Source organism: Abramis brama (genome assembly GCF_963993115.1).
Source record: "Abramis brama genome assembly, chromosome: 6".
NCBI classification, from domain to species: Eukaryota; Metazoa; Chordata; class Actinopteri; order Cypriniformes; family Leuciscidae; genus Abramis; species Abramis brama.
Window position 1 is genome coordinate 25893016 of NC_139968.1, and position 21739 is coordinate 25914754.

Below are 21739 nucleotides of genomic sequence, written 5' to 3' on the forward strand. Positions count from 1 at the left end.
AATGAGCAAGATTCCTAAATTAAAAAATACATTTGTTAACGCTTTTATTTATTTACTCATTTATTTTGTTGCCAACTTTAATGTTTATCTGTTTTTATTATTATTGTGCCATAATAGTATCAATATTGGTTTAAGAAATTGAATCCTAATGTGAAATATACAACATTATTTTTGAATGCTACTCTTTTTCAATTGATCTGAGATGTAAAAAAGATTTTGAAAAATAGTAAATTACTTCAATTCAAAAACAGGATAATATAAGCAAATAATATCTTGCGCAGTTTATTCAAACATTTATATATTCATTAATTTTTATATTTTTAATATTTTGCACTTGCATTAATAAAATAATAGTCACATATCTGAAATTAGCAAAATATTTATTTATTTCAATATTTTGTTTATTACAAATATTTATACAAAAATACAGTTATAACAAAAAATATTATTTTTAGAAAGTATTATAATTATTATTATTATTATTAATAGGCTAATATCCCAATGTGAAACATCACAGATTATATTCAAATGTTTCAAAAATATGTATGTATTTGTTTATTTATTTATTTATTTATTTATTTGCTGTTGATCTGATTATTTCTGTAAACAAAAATAGAAAGAAAGCTAGACCAATATTTAAGAAAAACATGTATTTATTTTATTAGTGAATTAAATTATGCCCAAAAACTAAAAATTGTATGTGAAAACAGGATAATATAATAAGCAAACACTTGTTTGCTTGTGTAATTTATAGCGTGTAACGAAATTCAAACACTAATTTAATATTTTTAATTATCATATTTTTTTATCATGGAAGTGTATCACATAGACATATAAATACATATAAATAATAGAAGAAAAATAAATAAAATATATTTATATGTTTACGTTTATGGTTTTTATCATATCTTTGCACACTGTGCCTGGCGTCACTTCCTAATCGGAGGGGCGGGGCATCGTGAGGAGGCGCGGTTTGCGCGTTGCGTCACTTCGTTGCGCACATTCTCTCGGCGTCTGGAAGGGCGTAGCGACTTTGCCGGTGTCATTCATTTCAAAGCAGAGTGTAACAGCCGTTTTTAACGACTGTTCGGGGAGTTTATACGCATTAAAAGCATGATCATGAACGGAATCCATGCGGATGAGGAGGAGGTCCGAGAAGAGTCGAGCTCCTCCAGCCACAGCCCGGAGAAGAGGAAGCGGGTGATCCGGGTCTGGTGTGACGGCTGGTGAGTGACATCACACACTCATACGGTAATGAACACAAAGTGCGTATGTGTCTCTACAGCATCTTTACAGTGTCTTATAATGTTAGAATTCAACATAAGAATATCTATAGTAGCACAGAGATGAATTTACCATGATGTTGTTAAATTACCAACAAAAGTACCTTATCGGCACCATGGTGCTGTCAGTTATAGTATCACATTGTATTACTGTGGTAATTTGAAAAATGCAGTGGTACTAAAGTACATGCCATGCCCAAAACATTCCATTACCATGGTACTTTTCTTCCATGATACTTATTTCATTGTTTTTACATTGTATTTTAAAATACCATAGTATTACCAGAGAACACGTGAAAACAAACATAGTACGTAGTATAGTGGTGTCAGGTGGCAATGTACTATGATATTTCATATTGCACTGAATGATTACCATATATTTATGTATATGTTCAACAGTGTTGTTATTGATAACTAAAACTATTGAAAATAATGTTTAGGTTATTGAAAATAATAATAAATATTAGATGGAAAACTTAAATTAAAATAATTAGAAATGTTGCCTTGGCAAATAACTAAAATAAGCAAGTTGAAGTACTAAAATTACAATTAAAGTTATATAAAAAAAACCCTTAAAAAGTAATAAATGACAAAAGCACATTACAAAATTTCTAAAATGTAAAATAGACCATATAAAAAAAGCTAATTAAGAAAAAAAACTTTAATAGTATATACATAATACTACATTAACAGGTGCAGGTTCAAAAGTGTTCTTGTCAAGTGATTTCTAAGAAATATTACAGATAGAATTGATATTACATGTTTCTCATGCCTAAAAGCTAATGGTTCATAAAATGCATTAATATTGCAATTTCATTTGGTGACACCAGAGGCTCAGAAATGACACACTTCACGTTTAAAGACGATATATTCATCCAAAATATGAGTTTATGAGTGATGAAATAAAGCTGATGTTATAAATAACCCAGTGTGAGGAGTGGTGCCCAGCAAGGGATCATGGGAAATGAAATTGGAGATTATGTTCCCATGTAATCCCATCGGCCCAGTTAATGATATTAATGGGGGGATAGGGCTCGTCCTGGTTAGATAACCCACCGTCTCTAGTTACTCCTTTAATTTGGCGTGCAGAGCTGTTATTTATTACATACCTGCGGTTTCTCTGTCTTTGAACGCGGGTCATGTTTTATTGACCCTCATTAACTCTGTATTTAAAGTCCACATCTGTCTCCACAGCTATGACATGGTGCACTACGGTCACTCTAACCAGTTACGACAGGCCAAAGCGATGGGAGATTATCTTGTAGTAGGAGTACATACAGACGGTATGCTTCACACTTCATATTTCAGATCAATGCTTTGTACGTTACATAAACACTGTAATACCCGAATATATGAGAAAATGTTCAAATATTTTCTTTCTCACGTTCAGAGGAAATAGCCAAGCACAAGGGTCCTCCGGTCTTCACGCAGGCCGAGCGTTATAAAATGATACGGGCCATAAAGTGGGTGGATGAGATTGTGGAAGGGGCGCCGTACGTCACCACGCTGGAGACGCTGGACAAGTACAACTGTGATTTCTGTGTGCACGGAGGTGAGGGGATACTTTAGATATTTAGACACGCATACTAGTGATCCATAATCATTTTTAAATCTTTTAAGGTGCCGTATTGTATTTATTTAGTTTTTGTGGAATTTTATTCCTTGAAAAGCACTTGTTTTGCATCAAAAACGGAAGTAATTTAGTTTTTGATAATCATTTGTTTACAGTACATACTCTTTGATTCTTAGAATTGAACAGCCTATTTTTGTTGCGTTCCTTTAAGAGTTCTGTATGTACTGTAAATGATGCCCTAATTACTGAATAGGCATAATATTAACATATATGGCCATATGTTTATATGCTAATGGATGTGATGTCTTAATCATGACTATTTCTAAACCAACATGTTTTTAACAAGTGATTAAAGACCTGTTCTGAACTAAAAGAAAACTATTAGTTTTGTCGTTTGCCACTTTAAATGCTTGCGCTCTTTAAAGCAGGATAAATTCTAATTGGCTGTCAATGTTTATCGTTCATTAGCTGAAAAAAAAACATTATTCATTGTCATTATCTTTATAGTCATGAAGTGGACGTCCCTGTACTTAAAGAATTAAAACTTTATAGTTATCATCCTTGGTGAGAAACAGGCCTTAAGTGTCTCGGCATAGTGATTTTTACATTGAAATGTCTCCCTTTAAAGCACAACATAGTTGAAATGTAAGCAAAATGGAATTGAATCTGAAATAATTTCATGTATTTTGCTAGATGACATCACACTGACCGTGGACGGGAAGGATACCTATGACGAGGTGAAGAGAATGGGCCGATATAGGTAAAGTCTAATGGTCCTCGGACATACACCTGTGGCACACCACTTAATTTTGACCCAGGGATGGGTGTAACGGTTGTCAAAAATGTCGTTTTCGTCAACAGGGAATGTAAACGCACACAGGGAGTGTCTACGACAGACCTAGTGGGCCGTATGCTCCTGTTAACAAAGGCGCACCACAGTAACATTGTGCGTAAAATTTATCATTTACTTATGTGTGTTGTTAAGCGTTATGTAAAGTCTTTCTGTCAGTCCCTAATTCATATTCGCCCCTCTCTCTCTTTCAGGATAACACGGCCTACCAGCTCCACACGGATAACTTTGGGAAGGTGGGTAGATCTGCATATACTCAGATATAATATATAATTGTATAACATTTTCATAATTTTTCCACCTCTGAAACGTTTAAATAATGTACATTTATATTATCGTAGCGCACATATCATAATCCAGTCAAATCCTGATGGATAAAAATCAAGTCTTCTACATTATTATTTCCATTTTTGCTTGGAAAACTTTAATGGGTTGCTCTTTTATGTAGCTCTTAATTTTATATATGGTTTATAAATTAAAAATAACATTATAAGCCGCGTTTTCACTGAAATTACCTCGAACAGTTTGTCCCAGGAAAAGCTTTCTGCGTTTCCACCGCGGTCTAAAGTATCGTGAAAATTAGGCAAATTAGACTTGTGACGTAGGACTGCATGCACTGCAACAGATTTTTAAAAATGGTGGTTGAAATGAAATGCTGCGTCATTAAATCAAAATGCGGCATGAACTCAACCAATCAGCACGTTAAGCGCCCAAGTCCCACCCCCGAAAGTTCCTGAACTTTGAAAAAGTACTACCTCGCAAGCAGGGACTTTCTGAGGGTGAAATTTTTACCCGGAACTTCATTTAGACCCTGGTTCCACTGGAGTGCCACCCCAAAGTCACTAGTTCCTCGGGAAAGTTCCTGCGGTGGATATGCGGCTATACATTGTTATACAACGGCATACAATTTGAATCTCTTGGCATTTGTAAATGCGAAACTTTCTGGTTTTTCTGTTCTCCTCAGGGTCCTAAAGGGCACAGTCCTTGGACTGGCGTCTCTCAGTTCCTGCAGACTTCTCAGAAGATCATCCAGTTCGCCTCAGGAAAAGAACCTCAGCCAGGAGACACCATCATATATGTGGCCGGAGCTTTCGACCTTTTCCGTATCCTTTTAAAATCCACATGCCACTCTACACTTACCTTTTGAAGACATCCAGAAAGTTTTTAAGCAGAATTTGGGGAAAGCGATTAAGGGTACTCTGGTTGTAAATCTGTGTATTGGCCTTGATTATCTGACCCATATAGACATCGGTCATGTGGATTTCCTCGAAACTGTGTACAAACAAGCAGAGAAACCTTACGTCATTGTCGGACTGCACTTTGACCAGGTGCGTTTCATAAAAACAAACACGCACACCCACTTTACAAGAGTTTACAGATCTCTCTACTGTCATTGTGCTTGACAAAAAGGACAAAATTTGATATAGAAAGCTGTTTCTAATTCTAATTTTGATTGGACCAGAAAACGAACGTGAAACAGGATCGCTCACAAACCTGTTTTATACAGTTTTTGAACTTCATAGCCTCGGGTGGAATGTGTTTAAGTTCCCTAAATGCAGAATGCCATAAACATTACAGTTATGGTTACTACAATAAAACTGTGGTAATTACTACTATAAAACAGAAATGACACAAAATTATAATTGTTTATTGCTATTGGTTAGTACCAGTTCAGTATTAACAGTATTGGATCTGTCATTTTGTCTGTAACTTATGTGAGAAATATAGCAGTTTTGATGTGCAATAAATGTAAAGTTTAGTAATTGTTATTGTCATGTTTATTAAGTGTGTTCATATAATTGATTTGTAGGAAGTGAACCGCTACAAAGGGAAGAACTACCCCATCATGAATATTCATGAGAGAACTTTGAGTGTGCTGGCTTGCAGAGTGAGTGCATAATTTAACGTCTCCTCCAATCATTTCTTTGCATTTCGCATAAAGGAGTGCATAACTTACCACCTCCATTAATAAATTATTGGTTTGCATAAATTACTGACTCCTCCAGTCAATTCCTTGAATTTACCATCTCCAATTCCATTTTATTACATTGTTTTTGTATTAGTGACACTCTTGTTTAAGAACAATGGGCCGCTGTGTTTAGAGGGAGGGAGTGATATTACAAAAAAAGAGAGTGTAGGGGGAAGAAACTGGGCAGAAACATCTCAAGGTCAAAAGAACAAATATCACAAGCAATGAAAAAAGTTCATTTGTTCTGCATGTTTATGAGATGGCCATTAAAAATCTCGCACCGTGTGCTAATCCAAACATAACCTAGTTTACAAACCCTCTTATTTATCCACAGCACGCATTCTCTCACGGATCAGGCACATAACAGCATACCTAAAGCATGACGTCGCTTTCAGACAGACCTCCCTCACACTGCGATAGCAATGCAAACCACACGTGCATGCCTTTCTGAAGACTGTCCCAGGGGATGTACTTGCAGTGAATCCCCTGCAGTGAAAATCAAGTTTTTAATGTTGTTTTTAATATGCTTTGCGACAAACCATTAGTGTTGCTTTCGTCAACGAAAATTATGACGAAATATTGTCGTCAACGAACCGTTATCACCTGACGAAAACGAGACGAGACTAGACGTAAATGCATGGTCATGTGACGATGACTAAAATGCATGTATAATGCAATATCGTTGACGAATAAAAACGAGACTAAATGTGGTTTAAAAAATAAAAACTATGCTAAAATGTCTCTTCATTTTCGTTGACCAAAACGAGACGAGACGAAATGTAACGTCACGACGAATGAGAGAGTTGTGCGTGAACCCATAGCTTTGTCGGCTTTAAATTCTGGATTGCGATCTGGTCACCCGATTATCAGCGAATTTAACCATATATTACTCCATTAGTTATTCTATTAAAATGTCTCATTGATATATTTGACACATTCATAATCATTACTTTTGCTGGTTCTTTGTGACAGCTGTTATGTGCGTTATTGGCAGCGTCTCTTGTTACATGAACACGTCACCGCATCAGCGCCAGAACATGGAGATTTTATTTTAGAGTAGATATAATCGCACAACCTATTCGATATTTTATAATTAAATAAACTAATCGAATATCCAAAAATCGTGACTCATCCCTGCATGGAATCTCTTGTTTCTTTTCCCAAATCTTCACTCACGTCACGTCTCACCCATTTTCTAAAGGTATTATAAACGTTTCTTGGTTCGCTTTTAATTAGGCCTATTATATTCGTATTCTTTACTGTGGTAAAGTAGAAAAACGCTGTAGGACAGATAGCCTACATTTGTACTTGCATGTCAAATTCTTTTTAACACAGTTTGTGCTTGTTATATTAGACATTGGGCGCGAGTTTAGTTGTAAAGCGCGTTTGACACGGTGTGGGTGATTTTTAGTTTCACTTTCTCTGGCAGCGCAATCTCAAACACAGCCTAAATATCTCGCCCTTGTGGAGGATAAAATTCGCTCTTCAAACCAATTTACATCAAGTAGAAAACACGAAGATATCATAAAGAGATCGATATCTTCGTGTTTTCCTGCTCTTGTCCCACATCCCTCTCAAAGCGCAGAGTGTATCACGCGTCTTTGTGTGGAAATATAAAACGAGTTTTTTTTTTTTAATAACCCCCCAACCACCGCCGGTAGTTGGTCCATTACCGCGGTGGTAAAAAAACCTGCCACCGTCACAGCCCTAAATATAGGCCTACTAAATAGCCTATAATAAGATAGCCTTGTTTGAAATTCTATATTGACTGGGTTAAATAGAATCGCATTACTAAAAAGAGACTAAAATACAATTTTCATTGACTAAAACTAGACTAAAATGTCATCAGTTTTCGTTGACTAAAACTAGACTAAAATGTCATCAGTTTTCGTTGACTAAAACTAGACTAAAATGTCATCAGTTTTCGTCGACTAAAACTTGACTAGACTAAAAAGAGTATGAATGTGACTAAAACTAATAAAAACTAAAATGACAGCCTGACACAAAGACTAGACTAAAACTAAAATTAAAACAGGCCGCCAAAAACAACACTACAAACCATGTGCAAATTCATAAGTCAACGCCATTGCTAAGTATTTTCTTCTCAAAACGCCAGTGAACCAAAGACAGTCTCAAAAATGCAGTTTGGAATCGCCAATCGAAATGTTGTAACCAATCACATCAATGTGTATGCGAGCTTTAGCATATCATTAACTGCTGAGAAGTCAGGTTATCCCATTATATTTTTCTGTTGATATAAAACATTTAGCAATATAGAAGGTGAATTATGTATATTACGATGTTATGAAGAACTATATGACTTTTTCCACTGACGTTCCGAGCTTTTCTAAGGATGCTGATTTTTTTGAAGGCAGACTGAGATGGCGAACGGGAACGTGGTTTGTGTAACATTAGCAACACATTATTAGCTGTTTGATAATGTAGTCAAGCCAAAGGCTAATCGCAGTAATTACAGTTATGTGTCCGACGTTGTAGAGATCGATACATAAAACGCATTACCATTCTGATCAGAATCAGTCTCTGGTTCAAACTTTTAATTGAGCCATATATCAATATTTCCATTTCCTAGCCATCGTGTAGCGTTTACTAGAGTAAAGTCAAGTGGATCAGGTAGTCTAAGCTGGTGTGAGTGAGTGGAGGAGGAGACTCATTTGCATATTCATGGATCCACATATACTAAACAAAGCAAGGCTGTAGAGTTACATTTTAGTTATTTTAAGGCATGAAGAAATTATTTTCACATGAAAAAACGTTGAAATATGTAATCTTGGTGATCAAAGTTGATTTTTAAGGGATAAAATTATTGACTACAGGGGGCCTTTAAGGAACAATGAAACTTGATGAACTTAGAACTGGAGAACTCTGAGAATGTAGAACGTTTATAACTTAAAGAACCTTAAACAATCTAGAGAACTTACTTTAGAACTTGGCAAACTAGAACTGGAGTACTTTGTGAATTTGGAGAACCTTGAGAACTTAAAACCTAAAGAAATGAAAAGTTAGAGAATGTAGAAGCTAGACAATGTAGAACTTAGAACTAAAGAAATTAGTGAGCTTGGAGAACTCTGAAAAATTGAAACGTAAAAAAAACCCCGAAAAGTTAGAGAAGGTAGAAATTTAAGGTAGAAGTGTAGAACTTTAGAACTTGGAGAACTCTGAGAACTTAAATCCTAAAGACATTACAACTTATAAACCTGGAGAATTTCTAGAAAGTAGAACTTAAAGAATGTGGAACCTGGGCAGTGTAGAACTTTAGAACTTGGAGAACTCTGTAAATGTACAACTTCAAGAAATAAGAACTTGGAGAACTATTGAATTGGAGAATTTCTAGAAAGTAGAACCTAAAGCAATTAAAACTTCAAGAATGTGGAACCTAGACAGTTTAGAACTTTCTGCTCTAGAAGAATTGACTGTAGAACTTGGAGGTGAGTTTATAGTTGTTCGTTTAGGCTATGAATAACTGTCTTGTGATCCTCTTGTGTTCAGTATGTGTCAGAGGTTGTGATCGGGGCTCCGTACGCAGTAGGAAAAGATCTTCTGGATCACTTTAAGGTACAGTACTAAAGCAGTGCAACTTTACATTGTTCATTCATTGTGGCGAATAAGAAACTAGTTTCAATTTAAGCCCCTTCCAGACAATAACACAATAAAAGGCTTTGAATGTGAAGAGAACGTGGTTTGTGTGATTCACACAGTACGATATTGAGGAGTAAAGCTGTGTGTGTTGTGTACTGTTCTGGGACAGCAGCCAAACTCAGAGGCTTTAGTGACAGAACACTATTTCAGCAATTCTGTGTTGTTGTTCTCCGGGAACAATCTAGAGATTTACTGCTCGCCTCTTTAACCAGAACCCCTCAGTATAGTTTAACTTTAGAGGACTCAACAGAGAGCTTGGGACATTTTTCCAAATAATACAAACGGTGCCAAATATATTGGTGACCATATCGATTTATAAGATGTTTTCTGCATATTAATTATTTAGTAAATGTAGGTTAATTGACATGCATTTATATATATATAATTTTTTATTATAAAAATTATAAAAAGTTTTTTTAATTAAGCAGAAAATAACATTTATTTTTCAGTTTCTGTTTTTTCCCCCATTATTTTTCAGCACTAAACTTGTATCTGTCTTTTCTACATTAAAATATTTTGAAACCTGAGTTTTTAAAGTTTTGATAAAATCGTAATGCTCTACTCATCTTCTTTTTTTTTTAAGCAGAAAAGTTTCTTTTTTTCAGTTTCTGAGATTCCTTTTTTGCATTATTTATTCAGTGCCAAATTTCTAAAGCACTAATATCCATCTTTTCGTTTTTACATCAAAACATTTTAGTACCCAAATTCAAAATTTTAGATATAATCGTAATGCTCTAATGATCATTTAAAAAAAAATATTAAGCAGATACGTTGTTTTTCAGTTCATACGTTTCCTTTTTTCCATTATATATTATCAGTACCAGATTTCCAAAGCACTAAACTTTTAATCTATTTTACTAAACATTTTTGTTTTTATTTTTAATACTCGACTTTAATTAGTTTTAGACACTTTAATTTGAACATTGTTTTTTTTTATATATGTGTCTGGCTGTAGGTGGATCTGGTGTGTCATGGGAAGACAGAAGTGTTTCCCGACAGCGACGGTACAGACCCTTACGATGTGAGTAAAGTCTTCAAACATTCATCATCTCTGAATTATCTTCTCCTCCATAAATACAGTTTTTAACCTGTTTCTCTCTTCTCAGGAGCCGAAGAAGAGAGGGATTTTCCGCATCCTAGACAGCGGCAGCAATCTGACCACCGACGACATCGTGCAGAGAATCATTGAGAACAGGTGTGAGAAATAATCAAGCAAAATATGAAAACATCGCTTGCTTGAAGTGTGTACGAACATATGCAAATGGCCCAATCTCTCTTTTTGTCCGGTAGATTGCAGTTTGAGGCCAGGAACCAGAAGAAGGAAGCGAAAGAGATGGCCATGATCGAGGCTTTGAAGCATAAAGATGATTCGCTGAAGACCGAGGCGGCTCTCGCGAAGAATTAACCGAACTATCCAAACCGAACAAATCAAGGGCTTCGACGTAGAACGAAAATTGCTCCCGGACTGTTATAAAACGCCTATTTACAAACAGTGCCCGCATTTAAATGAACGTGGTGGAACACGGACCTGTTTTTATATGTTGTACGACTGCGTGCGATGAGTTTTAATAGTACCTATTAAATGGGTTGAAAAACGTTCTCAATGGTAGGAACGCTGAGAAACGTTTAGCAAATACTTTTGCGTCGTTTTACGAGGGTTATGGGAAGATTGTGTCATTAAATTAGTGATCCATCCGCACGTATCCGTAGATGAGCAGAGAAATGCTTTGTGAAAGAACACTTTGTGTTGACTACGTTGGTATGTGTAAGACTAATTGGGTTTATTTGGGGATTTTTCTTTTAAATTTTGATTTTTATTTGGGTGAATCTCATGGAAACATATCCAAGTCACATTTACCCCAAAATCAAATTATATTTTTGCATAAAAACAAATAATGCCTGTTTAAAGATTATTCATTGTTTTTGTATTGTGACATTATTTTTTATAATTTCAAATAATTTCCATCCATAATCTCATTACCATAATACATCTGAATATTTTATTTTATTGTTTTATTTTTTTGCACATTATTTTCAGTATTGATTCTCATTTTATATATATATATATATATATATATATATATATATATATATATATATATATATATATATATATATATATATATATGTATATAAAAATGCTGTAATACAATGATAATGTTTGTATAAATTAAGGATTTACTACCATATATAAATACTTTACTATATACTATACTAATATATATATATATTTCTATATTTGGGGTAATGAGATTTTGGCTAATGAAAAAATTTGCAAAGATCTTATCAAAATAATCTTCGGCAATCTTCTTAATGGTCCTAATGTGTGTGTGGGTATCGGTAAAATGTGACCTGAGTATGTTTTGACAGGCTTTACCCCGGTATCTTTTAATCTAGTGGTACTGTTTTACCCGACTCATCATAACTAGAAGTTTGATGCATGTGTTGTGAAAAAAAATTCAGACCTGAAGTTTTGTCTAATATCGTTTCATATACTGTTCACAGTCACATACTGTATCTGGCATTTTTACTGTTTTTAATTTCTTTCTCATACCTTTAATTGTTGTGAAGTGATCAAAATCACAACCAAAGACTCTCCGACCTCAGGTGATTCTTAGATGTCAGGACGCTGTGATATACAAAATTCATTGATGGTTTATTGTCACACTTTAATTCATTTTAATGTGCGACATAAATAATCTTTCTCTTTGTGCGGTTTTGTCACCCTTTTCTGTTTTTAATGAATTTCAAAGCACATTGTTTTTAAAATTTTCTGTACATTTACAGTGAATTGCTGTGAAAAAAACACTAATTTAAAGTCTCTTCGTTACAGATGTGAGCAGAAATGTTAAGTGACCAATTCTGAGTGTACCGTTAGATGCTGAATGTTCATGGCGTGTTATTGTCTTCAGACAAGCTTTAATTTATTGGAACTAATCCCATCATAACCTGTAAATCATCAAAACAATTATTTTCACAATAAAAAAAGTATCAAAACATGTTTCAGTGTATCAACAGTGGCATCTGTTCAATTTTTAGAGAATAGTTTTGAATGTTTTGTTTTTCTAATGAATATTTATTGATAACTGTATGTGATTTTTGTACATAAACACAATGTGAAGTAAAAACATAATTTCTCTAAATTTTGAGATCCCAACTGCCATCAATTACTAATACTTGCTATAGTTGTACATTTAATCAAAGTTTTATTATAAATATTTAGGTTGATACATAATACAAAATGTATTCAGTTTTTTTATAATACGTTTTAGTTTTGTTGTATATTAATCAATAAACTATATTTAGTGTAATTAACCCTTATATTTTATTTAAGGCTATATATTTTGTTGTATTTGTTTGTTACTTTTGATGTTTTTAAATAATTTCCTTTTTATTTGATAACGTTCTATTAATGATTAATGTATTACTTTATCTAATTGAATTACATTTAATGTTATATATGGATTTCAGTGACTGCCAAGTCAGCTCGTGCGTTGGACGAAACCCATCTCAGGTGACAAAGTTCCACAAACATCACGTCACTTCCTTCCTAAAGAACGCGGACAACCCCAAAAAAAGCAAAAAGACGCTGTGTAGACGACACACACCATTTAGCTGACCCGTAATGAGCAGGTTGTGTTGTGGATTAGGAGTGTTTGCGCGGCGTCAGTGTTGAGCTCTCACAATGATCCCGCACGAGCGCTCAGTCTGACGAAACTAACCGGGAACAGACGGATTTGAAACTTTTTTCCCTCTTTCTTCCTGTCCGACAGTGTCATAGTCTGTCTCTCTTTATACAATAGATCTTATACAATAGATCTTTATACAGTTCGATCTCTCCAAAAACACGCGCAATTGACTTTGGTGTCATTTTACGCGTTAACCGGGACTTTGGATAAGAGCGCGCGGGATCTCGCCGGGATGTTTTTACGCGACTTTAATCCGTAAAGTCCATCCGTGGTCTTGGGATTTCTGATGGATCTTTAGCTCTTTGGGAAAGACATGAGCTCTGGATATGGGTCTGTGTCTGGGCTCAGAGGTGACAGAGGAGGGAAAGAAGGCGAAGATCCACAGCTCGCAGATAGACCGAGATCTGTACGAGTACGCCAAGAGAGAGATGAACGTGGTGAAGATCCTCATGCTGGGTAACACAGCTCTCGTCCTGCTCATCTGCCCGTTGCTTTTAGTTAAAATAACATGGATTTTTATGTTTACGTGGGGCTACTTGAACGTTAGACATGTAATTTTGGGTAATGTACTAGTTTACTAAACAGTTGTGGGTTTGAACTTCAGGTCTGGGTTGGCAACTGCGAATTTATGAGTTCAAGCAACAAATATGAGATAGCAGTTGGACGTTTATTGGTTTACATAGCAAATCTCAGTTAAAACTGACATGTTCTCTGTTCAAAAACCCTAGATCTTGGCAGGTTGTAGATTGAAACTTCAGATATGGCTAGGCAACTAAACAGTTGTGTGTTTGAACCTCCAATTTTAGCTGATATCTAAAATGTTGCTGAATGGATGTTGATTGAAGCTTGGATCTGATTCTGCGCTGTAAATTAAACATTTGTGAGTTTTGTACCAGAGTTCTGGGCTGGAATCTTCAAGATTATATGTTAAAACCCCATATCAGAGTTTAAATTGACAGATTGTAGGTTCTAACTCTATATCTGGTTAGGTACACCGTACTGTAACTGAATAGATGTGTGTTCAAACCTCAGATCTGGGCTCATATCTAAAATGCTGTTGGCTCAAACTAAACATCTGGGCTAGTAACCGAAAAAGGTTGTTAGTTCGAACTTCAGAGAGGGTTTATTCATGAACTGTCAAACAAGACAACTAATCTATGTAATCCTGGAGGACTGTTCATGTAATGTTTCTTTGGTTTCAGGTAATAACTAAATGTCTATTTAGTCATTTTATGGTACTTTTTTTGATGTAGGTGCTGCAGAAAGTGGGAAAAGTACATTGGTCAAACAGATGAAGATTATCCACAGTCATGGATTCACCAAACAAGAACTAACCAGTTTTAAGGTAAGGAATTTTTGTTTTATGTTTTGTTGTTTCCACACACTGGATGCCCACCATTGTAAAAGGGTTATTGTATTCAATAGTTTAACATTTGTTCTCATTTGTACTATATTTTGTCAGTTTTCTCTGTACTTCCGCTGCCATCTGGGAAATCAAGCCTCTGTGTGTGTTTAGGGATTATTAAAAGTTTAAGGGGTCACTGGTTCAACTGTGAAACAAGACCTCAGTTGAACGGAAGACTGGATCTTGCCTCAGCATTTTTTTTTTTTTGTTCTGTTAGGAATAGAGAAAAAGGAAAGGGGGAAGGAAATACATGGAAACATGACGCAAAAAAGTTTGTGAAGTTAAAAATCGTTAAATTGTCAACTTCCGTGCACATTTTCTTTAAAATTTGCCCCTATAATATATCCGTTTCCTATCCGTTTCATCTGTTTGGCAGCCAGTGGGCACTTCCTCTAAACTCAACCATCTCTTCGCATAGCCTATATTTTTTGACCTGTCACTCACAAGTGTTACCATGGTAACAATGTAAAGCCCCACACTGGCTCCTTTAGACTAACCTGCGGTCTTCGTATGCCGTATCGCCTTGGAAACAGAACGGACACTGATTGGCTCATTCATCGTAAATCGCAGCCAGCTGTGGTCTCAACATGCTCATCAGCCCTGGTATCGCTAAAACCGCAGTCTTTGACTGTAATTTTGGGGCTAAACGTCATCTTTGTGAACAACAATAGTTGTGTTATTCAATCCAGTTCTTCAGTTTACCAAAAAGACCCTAGGCTAGGGGTTGGCAGTATGAATGGCAGTAATTTTATATCACGATGTATCATGTACTGTATATATGACGCTATTGTTATTCTTTGTTTAAAATTCAATGGAAATTAAGAAAAAAAAACATTAGTGCTAGGCTACAAAAGGCTATTTTATGGCTATATATTGACATTACAGTTCAGCTTGCAAAAATAAAGAATTACTTTATATATATCAAACTTTGCTGGGCCGAATACAGAGCCTTGAGGCATCCTGAACTCAAAACGTTACTTAAACACGACTTGTCTGAATTTACTGCAAATTTAGGCTGTTGTATGACATCTTAGCTTGTGAGTGACAGGTTAAAGAGGTGTGCTGTGAGTTTGTTGACTTTAGAGACCGTTCACACTGACTGTCGAATGCACAGAAAACGGCTAACTTTTTTTTCTTAGCTTGTCTTTGAGAGAATGCTACCTTACTGAAACTTCCCTCAGTATTTCATTACTTTTAATAAAAGCAGCTTTGATCCTTTGGAATTCTGGAATTTGTCCATCCAATATTTGTGCGGTGATGTTTATCAAGCTAACTGAGCATTAGTGCACATGTTTCTAGTCAGATCTTTCTCCAGTTGCTTTATAATTCAGCTGATCAACGAACTGTCCGTTGTATCTCCTGTGAAGTGCCAGGTGCAGATCCGCATGTGTGCTAGCTTGACTTAAACAGAGACTTTGTGTGCCATGTTCTCTTCATTAAACCTTCCCTCAGGGTCTGTTTGTGTTAGCGACACTTTTCGGTGAGCTTGAATTAGATTGATGTGCTGAGAATGTGCCAATGGGGTTTTAAAGAGCCTCAGGGAATACTTTAAAACCCCAATAACCACCCATTATTTCCAGGTAAATGCACAGGATGGTTAACTATTTGACTTGTCAACAAGCAACCACCTAGTCTTTTTTTGTATGTTGATTTTTAGTGGGATGAGTCTCAGAACATATTAGCATAATAACAAACTGCAGTGAGGACTATGGTAGTTGCTTGCTAGTAAAACGTAAGTTTTGTAAGTGGCAGATTTTTGTTGTGTGATGCGGTTTTATTGGCCTTCGTCAGCTGATATGACAACATTGACCATCAAACAATGGGAAACCATGAGCAAACCCTTTAAATAAACACTCACCCCAACACACACGCCCTTTTTGGGATGGACTCATCGTCCGTGCTATCTTTCCCAGCATGACTTCCATTATCTTTAAACAAAACAAAAAGTGTTGGTATGTGGGTAAATGATGCAATATATTGTACAGTGTCATACAACAAAAATTAAATGCACAGTCAAAAGCTTGGGCCTTTATAAAAAACTGTGTTAAAATTATGCTATGTAAAAATAGCACATATGATATAAAATGATATACATACTGTATGTATGATTATTTTTAAGTAAAACATACTTTAAGTATATTCAATTTGATATTTAAATTATATATATCTATATACAGTAATTATATATATTTTTAACAGGATCATTTATTCTGTATCTGCATGTGAATTTTAATTTCCACCAGTTTATTGACACTTAAAGACATTCTTTTTAAACATTCGATTATACCGTCTTTAAAAAATGTACTTGGAAAAATTATCTTTCCATTTTCAAAATGTAAAAGGAACTCATTTCATATAATGACACTTTAGCTGTTACCATTTATGTGGATAGGGTTTCATGTGAATTCTAAACTGAAATCACTCCTTAGGGTTTTTTTGTTGAAAAATTGGAGATCGATGACTGTCATTGTCCTACTTATTGTGAAGCGGTAATGTAGCGGGTAATTTTTCAAACATTTTATCTTACTTTGTCTGTATGTGATAAGGCAGGTTTTTACTAACATCTAGACATACCGTTTTTTAAAATCTAAATCCCTTAAGTGTGGCAAAATTGATAGTTATTTCTTATAACATTCATTAGTTCTGTAAAGTACGGTAGGCATTGAACTGAAAGACACAAAGTGTGAAGTATGTGACCCAATGGAGATCTCTAGATAGGATTAATGTTAGACTAGCCATGTCACTGCATAGTTTGTGGTCAGTCACTGTGGTATAAAACTCTGACTGGAAGAACAATGTTTTGTATTTTGCATCACTGTAATTAATGAATGAACCCAACAGCGGTTTAGATCTGTTTGCAGAAAGGGAAGAATAAAACAGTAAGTACACATAGCATTAAACTTCTCCCATTGTTCTAGATATAAAATAAACATCACCCTTAAGCTAAAGGATGTCGTACAATAGCCATATTTTGCAGTAAACAATAGACAAGCCTAGTTTGAGTCACGTCTTGAGTTCGGGATACCTCAAGGCTCTGTATTCGGCCCAGCAAAGTTTGATGTAGACCAAATGAACGGCTTCATTTTTAAAAGCCAATCTGTAATTTTTTTGTTATGCTGAACTCTCCCATCCCTGTGTTTTTCTCTTAAAATGTATGTGGCCAGTCACAGGCTTCTGTATAATGTTCAAAAGTCCATTTTGTGCTTCACCAGTTTTTATTGGACGGTTGCATAAAGGGTCATGCTTTTGCGCACACATGCATTTGTACAGACCCATAATTATGGCTAGTTTCACATTGTACACAAGCTTGCAGACACGGGCACAGTCTGTAATCAGACTGGCCTTGGTTGACTTGGACGTAGTGTCGCGCAAGGGCGGACTGTTGACTGTCAGTGAGAGGCCAGGGAAGGGTGTGGTGGCCTGTGGTGTGTGTGTGAATCATAAATGAAAGGGAAAATGTGACGTTTCACAGGTAAGAACTGGGACTTGTCCTGACCTGAATGTCACAGGAGTGTCTTTTTCTTAATCTGTTCTTTCTTCAGCTCTTATACTAAACTGTGACTGCGGTCTTGAACCACACTGAGGTCTCCCCTCAAGTTGTCTTTCCTGTTTCTTCTTTTTGTGTTTCTCACCCTAGACCTGCCTTAAAATATGTTGTGAATGCAATTTCATGTTCATTTTAAGTAAATCAACACAACCATTCAAAAGCTTGGGGTTGGTAAAATATTTATCTTCTGCCCACCAAGGCTGCATTTATTTGTTAAAAAAAAAAATACAGTTAAAAACAGTTATATTGTGAAATGTTATTACCATTTGAAGTAACTAAATATTTAAATATTACTGACCCCAAACTTTTGAACGGTAGTGTATATTGTCAAACGTTAATAAAGATTACATGTACATCAGATGTTCACACATATACACACAATAGAGCTATTAGTGTTGCGTATCTGGTGACCCTTTTTATGGCAAGACTTCACACAACTCGCAGCTGGGTTTCATGCTTTCATTTCCTTCACCTCCCTCTGACTCTGTTTCTTTGATGAAGTGGTAAACTCTCCTGTTCCAAACGTGACATCAAGAAGTAATATGAGACTTCGGAGTGCCGTTGTCGGTGGTCTTGAATTTGGGCTTGACCCAAATGTAGTTATTGTAGAATGTGTTGTTCTTTGACTTGCTCATGACTTGCCTGGAATTTTAGGAAGTCATAACCTCTTCAGGATCTTGAATTTGTTGTTCTGTCTTGTCTGAAAGTTCTAGAACTCAAAAGTCGTGTAGATTCTTGAAAAGAAATAGTGGATTGTAGAATTTCGAGAATAGTTTAACATTCTATAATCATTTACTTACCAAATCCAAACTTCCTAAAATTGATGGTTTCCATGTTTTATGGGGACTTTCCACAGACTTAATGATTTGTGTACTGTAAAACTGTACATTTTATCCCCTAACCCTAAACCTACCCATCTCAGAAAAGTTTCTGCGTTTTTACATTTTCAAAAAACATCATTTAATATGATTTATAAGCTGCTTTCCTCATGGGGACCAAAAAAATGTCCCCATAACGAAGGGAATACCTGAACCACACACACATACACTCCTGGTAAGATGTTTTGCACTTATCCTTTTCCACAAGAATAGTTTTATAGTATGGAAGTGTGTGATTCACTCCTGAACTTTACCTCCTGCTTCGCTCTAGTGCACTTTTTTTAGTGTGTTTGCAACAACAGGAAATCAATATAAGTGCATCATATATTCAAACCACATAACTTCCACACCCCCTTCATGAACACAGAAAGGCTTTTCGGCGTTCACTCTTCCCAGGAATGCTCTGCGCCTCTGATCTATGGTCCAGCAAACAAAAACTGTTCAATAAAGGGCAGGAATGCGTTTGCTTTGGCCAGAGAGTTAGGGGCGGTAAAAGGGGAAGCATTTGAGCACAACACGAGTGGAATGGACCGCTGAAAGTGTGAAAAGAGAAAGGCTTTGAGTGGCACACACGTGGACTGATTTTGTGTAGTGTCAAATTAAAATGAAATCATAGTTTATCTTATTTCCCTTAAAAGAAGTCATACTGTGCACAATCCTTCATGTTAATAAAGAACAGTATTATATATATATATATATATAGATATATATATATATATATATATATATATATATATATATATATAATTTTTATTTATTTATTATTTTTATATATATAAATAAACAAGTATCATAATTATCGTAATCGTATTAACTCATTTTAATAATTTTTGTATATATATATGTATTTGTGTATAAATATTAAAATAATAAAACAAATTTTATATAATTCTAATGTTATAAATAAATAAGTGATACAAAATGTATGTTTTAATTACTAATTAAATGTTTTAATTACTTTATTTTAATATTTGTTGTGTGCATCACTATTAAAATATTAATATTAAACAAATTATATTATTATATTAAAATATTTAATTAAAATCAGTATAAATAATTAATAAATAATTATGATTATCTTATTTAGTTACATATTTGTATGTATTTTATATATGCATTTATTTATTATTGTGTATATTATTTATAGTCCTTCATGGTTTAGTTTTTTATACTCATTTGAACATCCTATTTCACTTATACAGTAAATATGTTGCAATATGTATGTAAAAAAACGTAATGACTGCCACGCCATTTTGTTAATATAAGAAAGAAATGATGGTGATCCAAAAACTGTACAAATCATACCCATCTCTGTGAATTGTTCTGACCAAAAAGGAATGATCAACATTCCATGATTCATAACTGCACAATCGCATTGAGTTGCAGCGGAGCGTTAGATCGTCACGCAGCGGTTTCTGGCGGCAATAACGGCCATTTCCTGTCACTCAGGTGGACGTGAGACAATAAGGACAGAAATTAATTGAGCGGAAATTCATTCAGGAAATGTCCCAGTGACAGGAAGTGGATGTATTTGGTTAGATGCACACACAACGTGACTGGTTTCTGTCACAGATCAGTGAAAGGGTTCTTGGGTAATGCTTTCATTTTACAAGTTATTTGCGTTCGAAGGGACAAAGACGCCTGCCAATCTCAAGAGAAAGAACTCAAAAATGAATATGCTAAGAGTATGAATATCATGTTTTGTTCTTACTTATAAATCATCATCTCTTTTCATATATCTACTGTTCCAGCCTGCGGTGTTGGATAACCTCCTGACCTCTATGAAGTTTGTCCTCCATGGAATGGGCGTCCTTCGAATCAACCTCGCCAACAGCAAGAACAAGGTCTGCGCTCGACTCTTTCCATTATACTGTGGAAGAATATTTTTATGTGTGTATATACATGTATGTTTTTCCATTTAGATGTCAGTTCCCCAGTTAAACTGCTATTTAGACTCACTGTAAAGAAACATTGTTTCTGTTTTATTGTTTGCAGTACTTACAGGGTCCACTAGGTGGCAGCATCTTTTCAGAACTAGGGATGTGAATGCAAACATGCAGTCCAAACTAACCTGACAGACATTCAGTGGTGTGTTATTAGAATCCTCCCTCGGTTCCGGTGTGTTCCAGACGTCTGTCTCAAACAGTTATTATCTTGTTCCGGATGCACCTTAACGGCACAATGAGGGTCGTCTGCTTTGATATGAAATATGACCGTGGTGTATGGTGGGCTTCATCGGGTCTTGTGATGAGCACCGTACTGTAATTAGACAAATCAGGCCAATTGTTCTTTAGTAACAGTGCTAAAGATGCGCATGTGTTGGGTCACACTTTGTTCTAGTTGTTAAAATCTTATGTTTTATGCTTGTAAACCCTTGCTCCAACCCCTAACCTTACATTTCCTTACTTAGCCAACCCCTAACTAGACATAGATCACAAAAGGTTGGCTAGTCATGGAAAAACTGACGAATCTAGACGGCTAGTTTTGATATTTTAACAGCAGTGCTTTAATTAGCATGCTAACAGCATGCTAAGCTTTAGATGTTTGATAGTTTGCGCTATAAAACATTGGTAACACTTTACAATAAGGTTCATTAGTTAACTACATTAGTTAACATTAACTAATAATGAACTGCACTTATACAGCATTTGTTCATCTTTGTTAATGTTAATTTCAACATTTACTAATACTTTATTAAAATCTTGTTAACATTAGTTAATGCACTGTGAACTAACATGAACAAACAATGAACAGCTTTATTTTTATTAACTAACATTAACAAAGATTAACAAAAACAGTAATAAATGTATTGCTCATTGTTAGTTCATGTTAGTTAATGCATTAACTAATGTTTAATAAAGGAACCTTATTGTAAAGTGTTACCAAAA

The 21739-nt window shown here is 35.2% G+C and overlaps 2 protein-coding genes across 2 annotated transcripts in view; both read left to right on the forward strand.

Moving 5' to 3' along the window:
* The first annotated feature begins 960 nt into the window (after positions 1–960).
* pcyt2 (phosphate cytidylyltransferase 2, ethanolamine) lies at positions 961–10872 on the forward strand. Its single transcript, XM_084116270.1, has 13 exons — positions 961–1226; positions 2478–2566; positions 2674–2835; positions 3550–3616; positions 3718–3802; positions 3901–3942; positions 4671–4809; positions 4952–5034; positions 5517–5594; positions 9183–9248; positions 10288–10353; positions 10439–10527; positions 10623–10872. The coding sequence occupies exons 1-13, from the start codon at positions 1114–1116 to the stop codon at positions 10735–10737; spliced, it is 1194 nt and encodes a 397-aa protein (XP_083972396.1). The 5' UTR covers positions 961–1113; the 3' UTR covers positions 10738–10872.
* A 2165-nt stretch (positions 10873–13037) lies between these two features.
* gnav1 (guanine nucleotide binding protein (G protein) alpha v1) overlaps positions 13038–21739 on the forward strand; it is a 29083-nt gene continuing 20381 nt past the window's right edge. Inside the window, exons 1-3 of the mRNA XM_084118500.1 lie at positions 13038–13477; positions 14275–14366; positions 20603–20755. Of these exons, the coding sequence (XP_083974626.1) occupies positions 13348–13477; positions 14275–14366; positions 20603–20755 (375 nt within the window). The 5' untranslated portion in view covers positions 13038–13347. The remainder of the gene's footprint in view (positions 13478–14274; positions 14367–20602; positions 20756–21739) is intronic.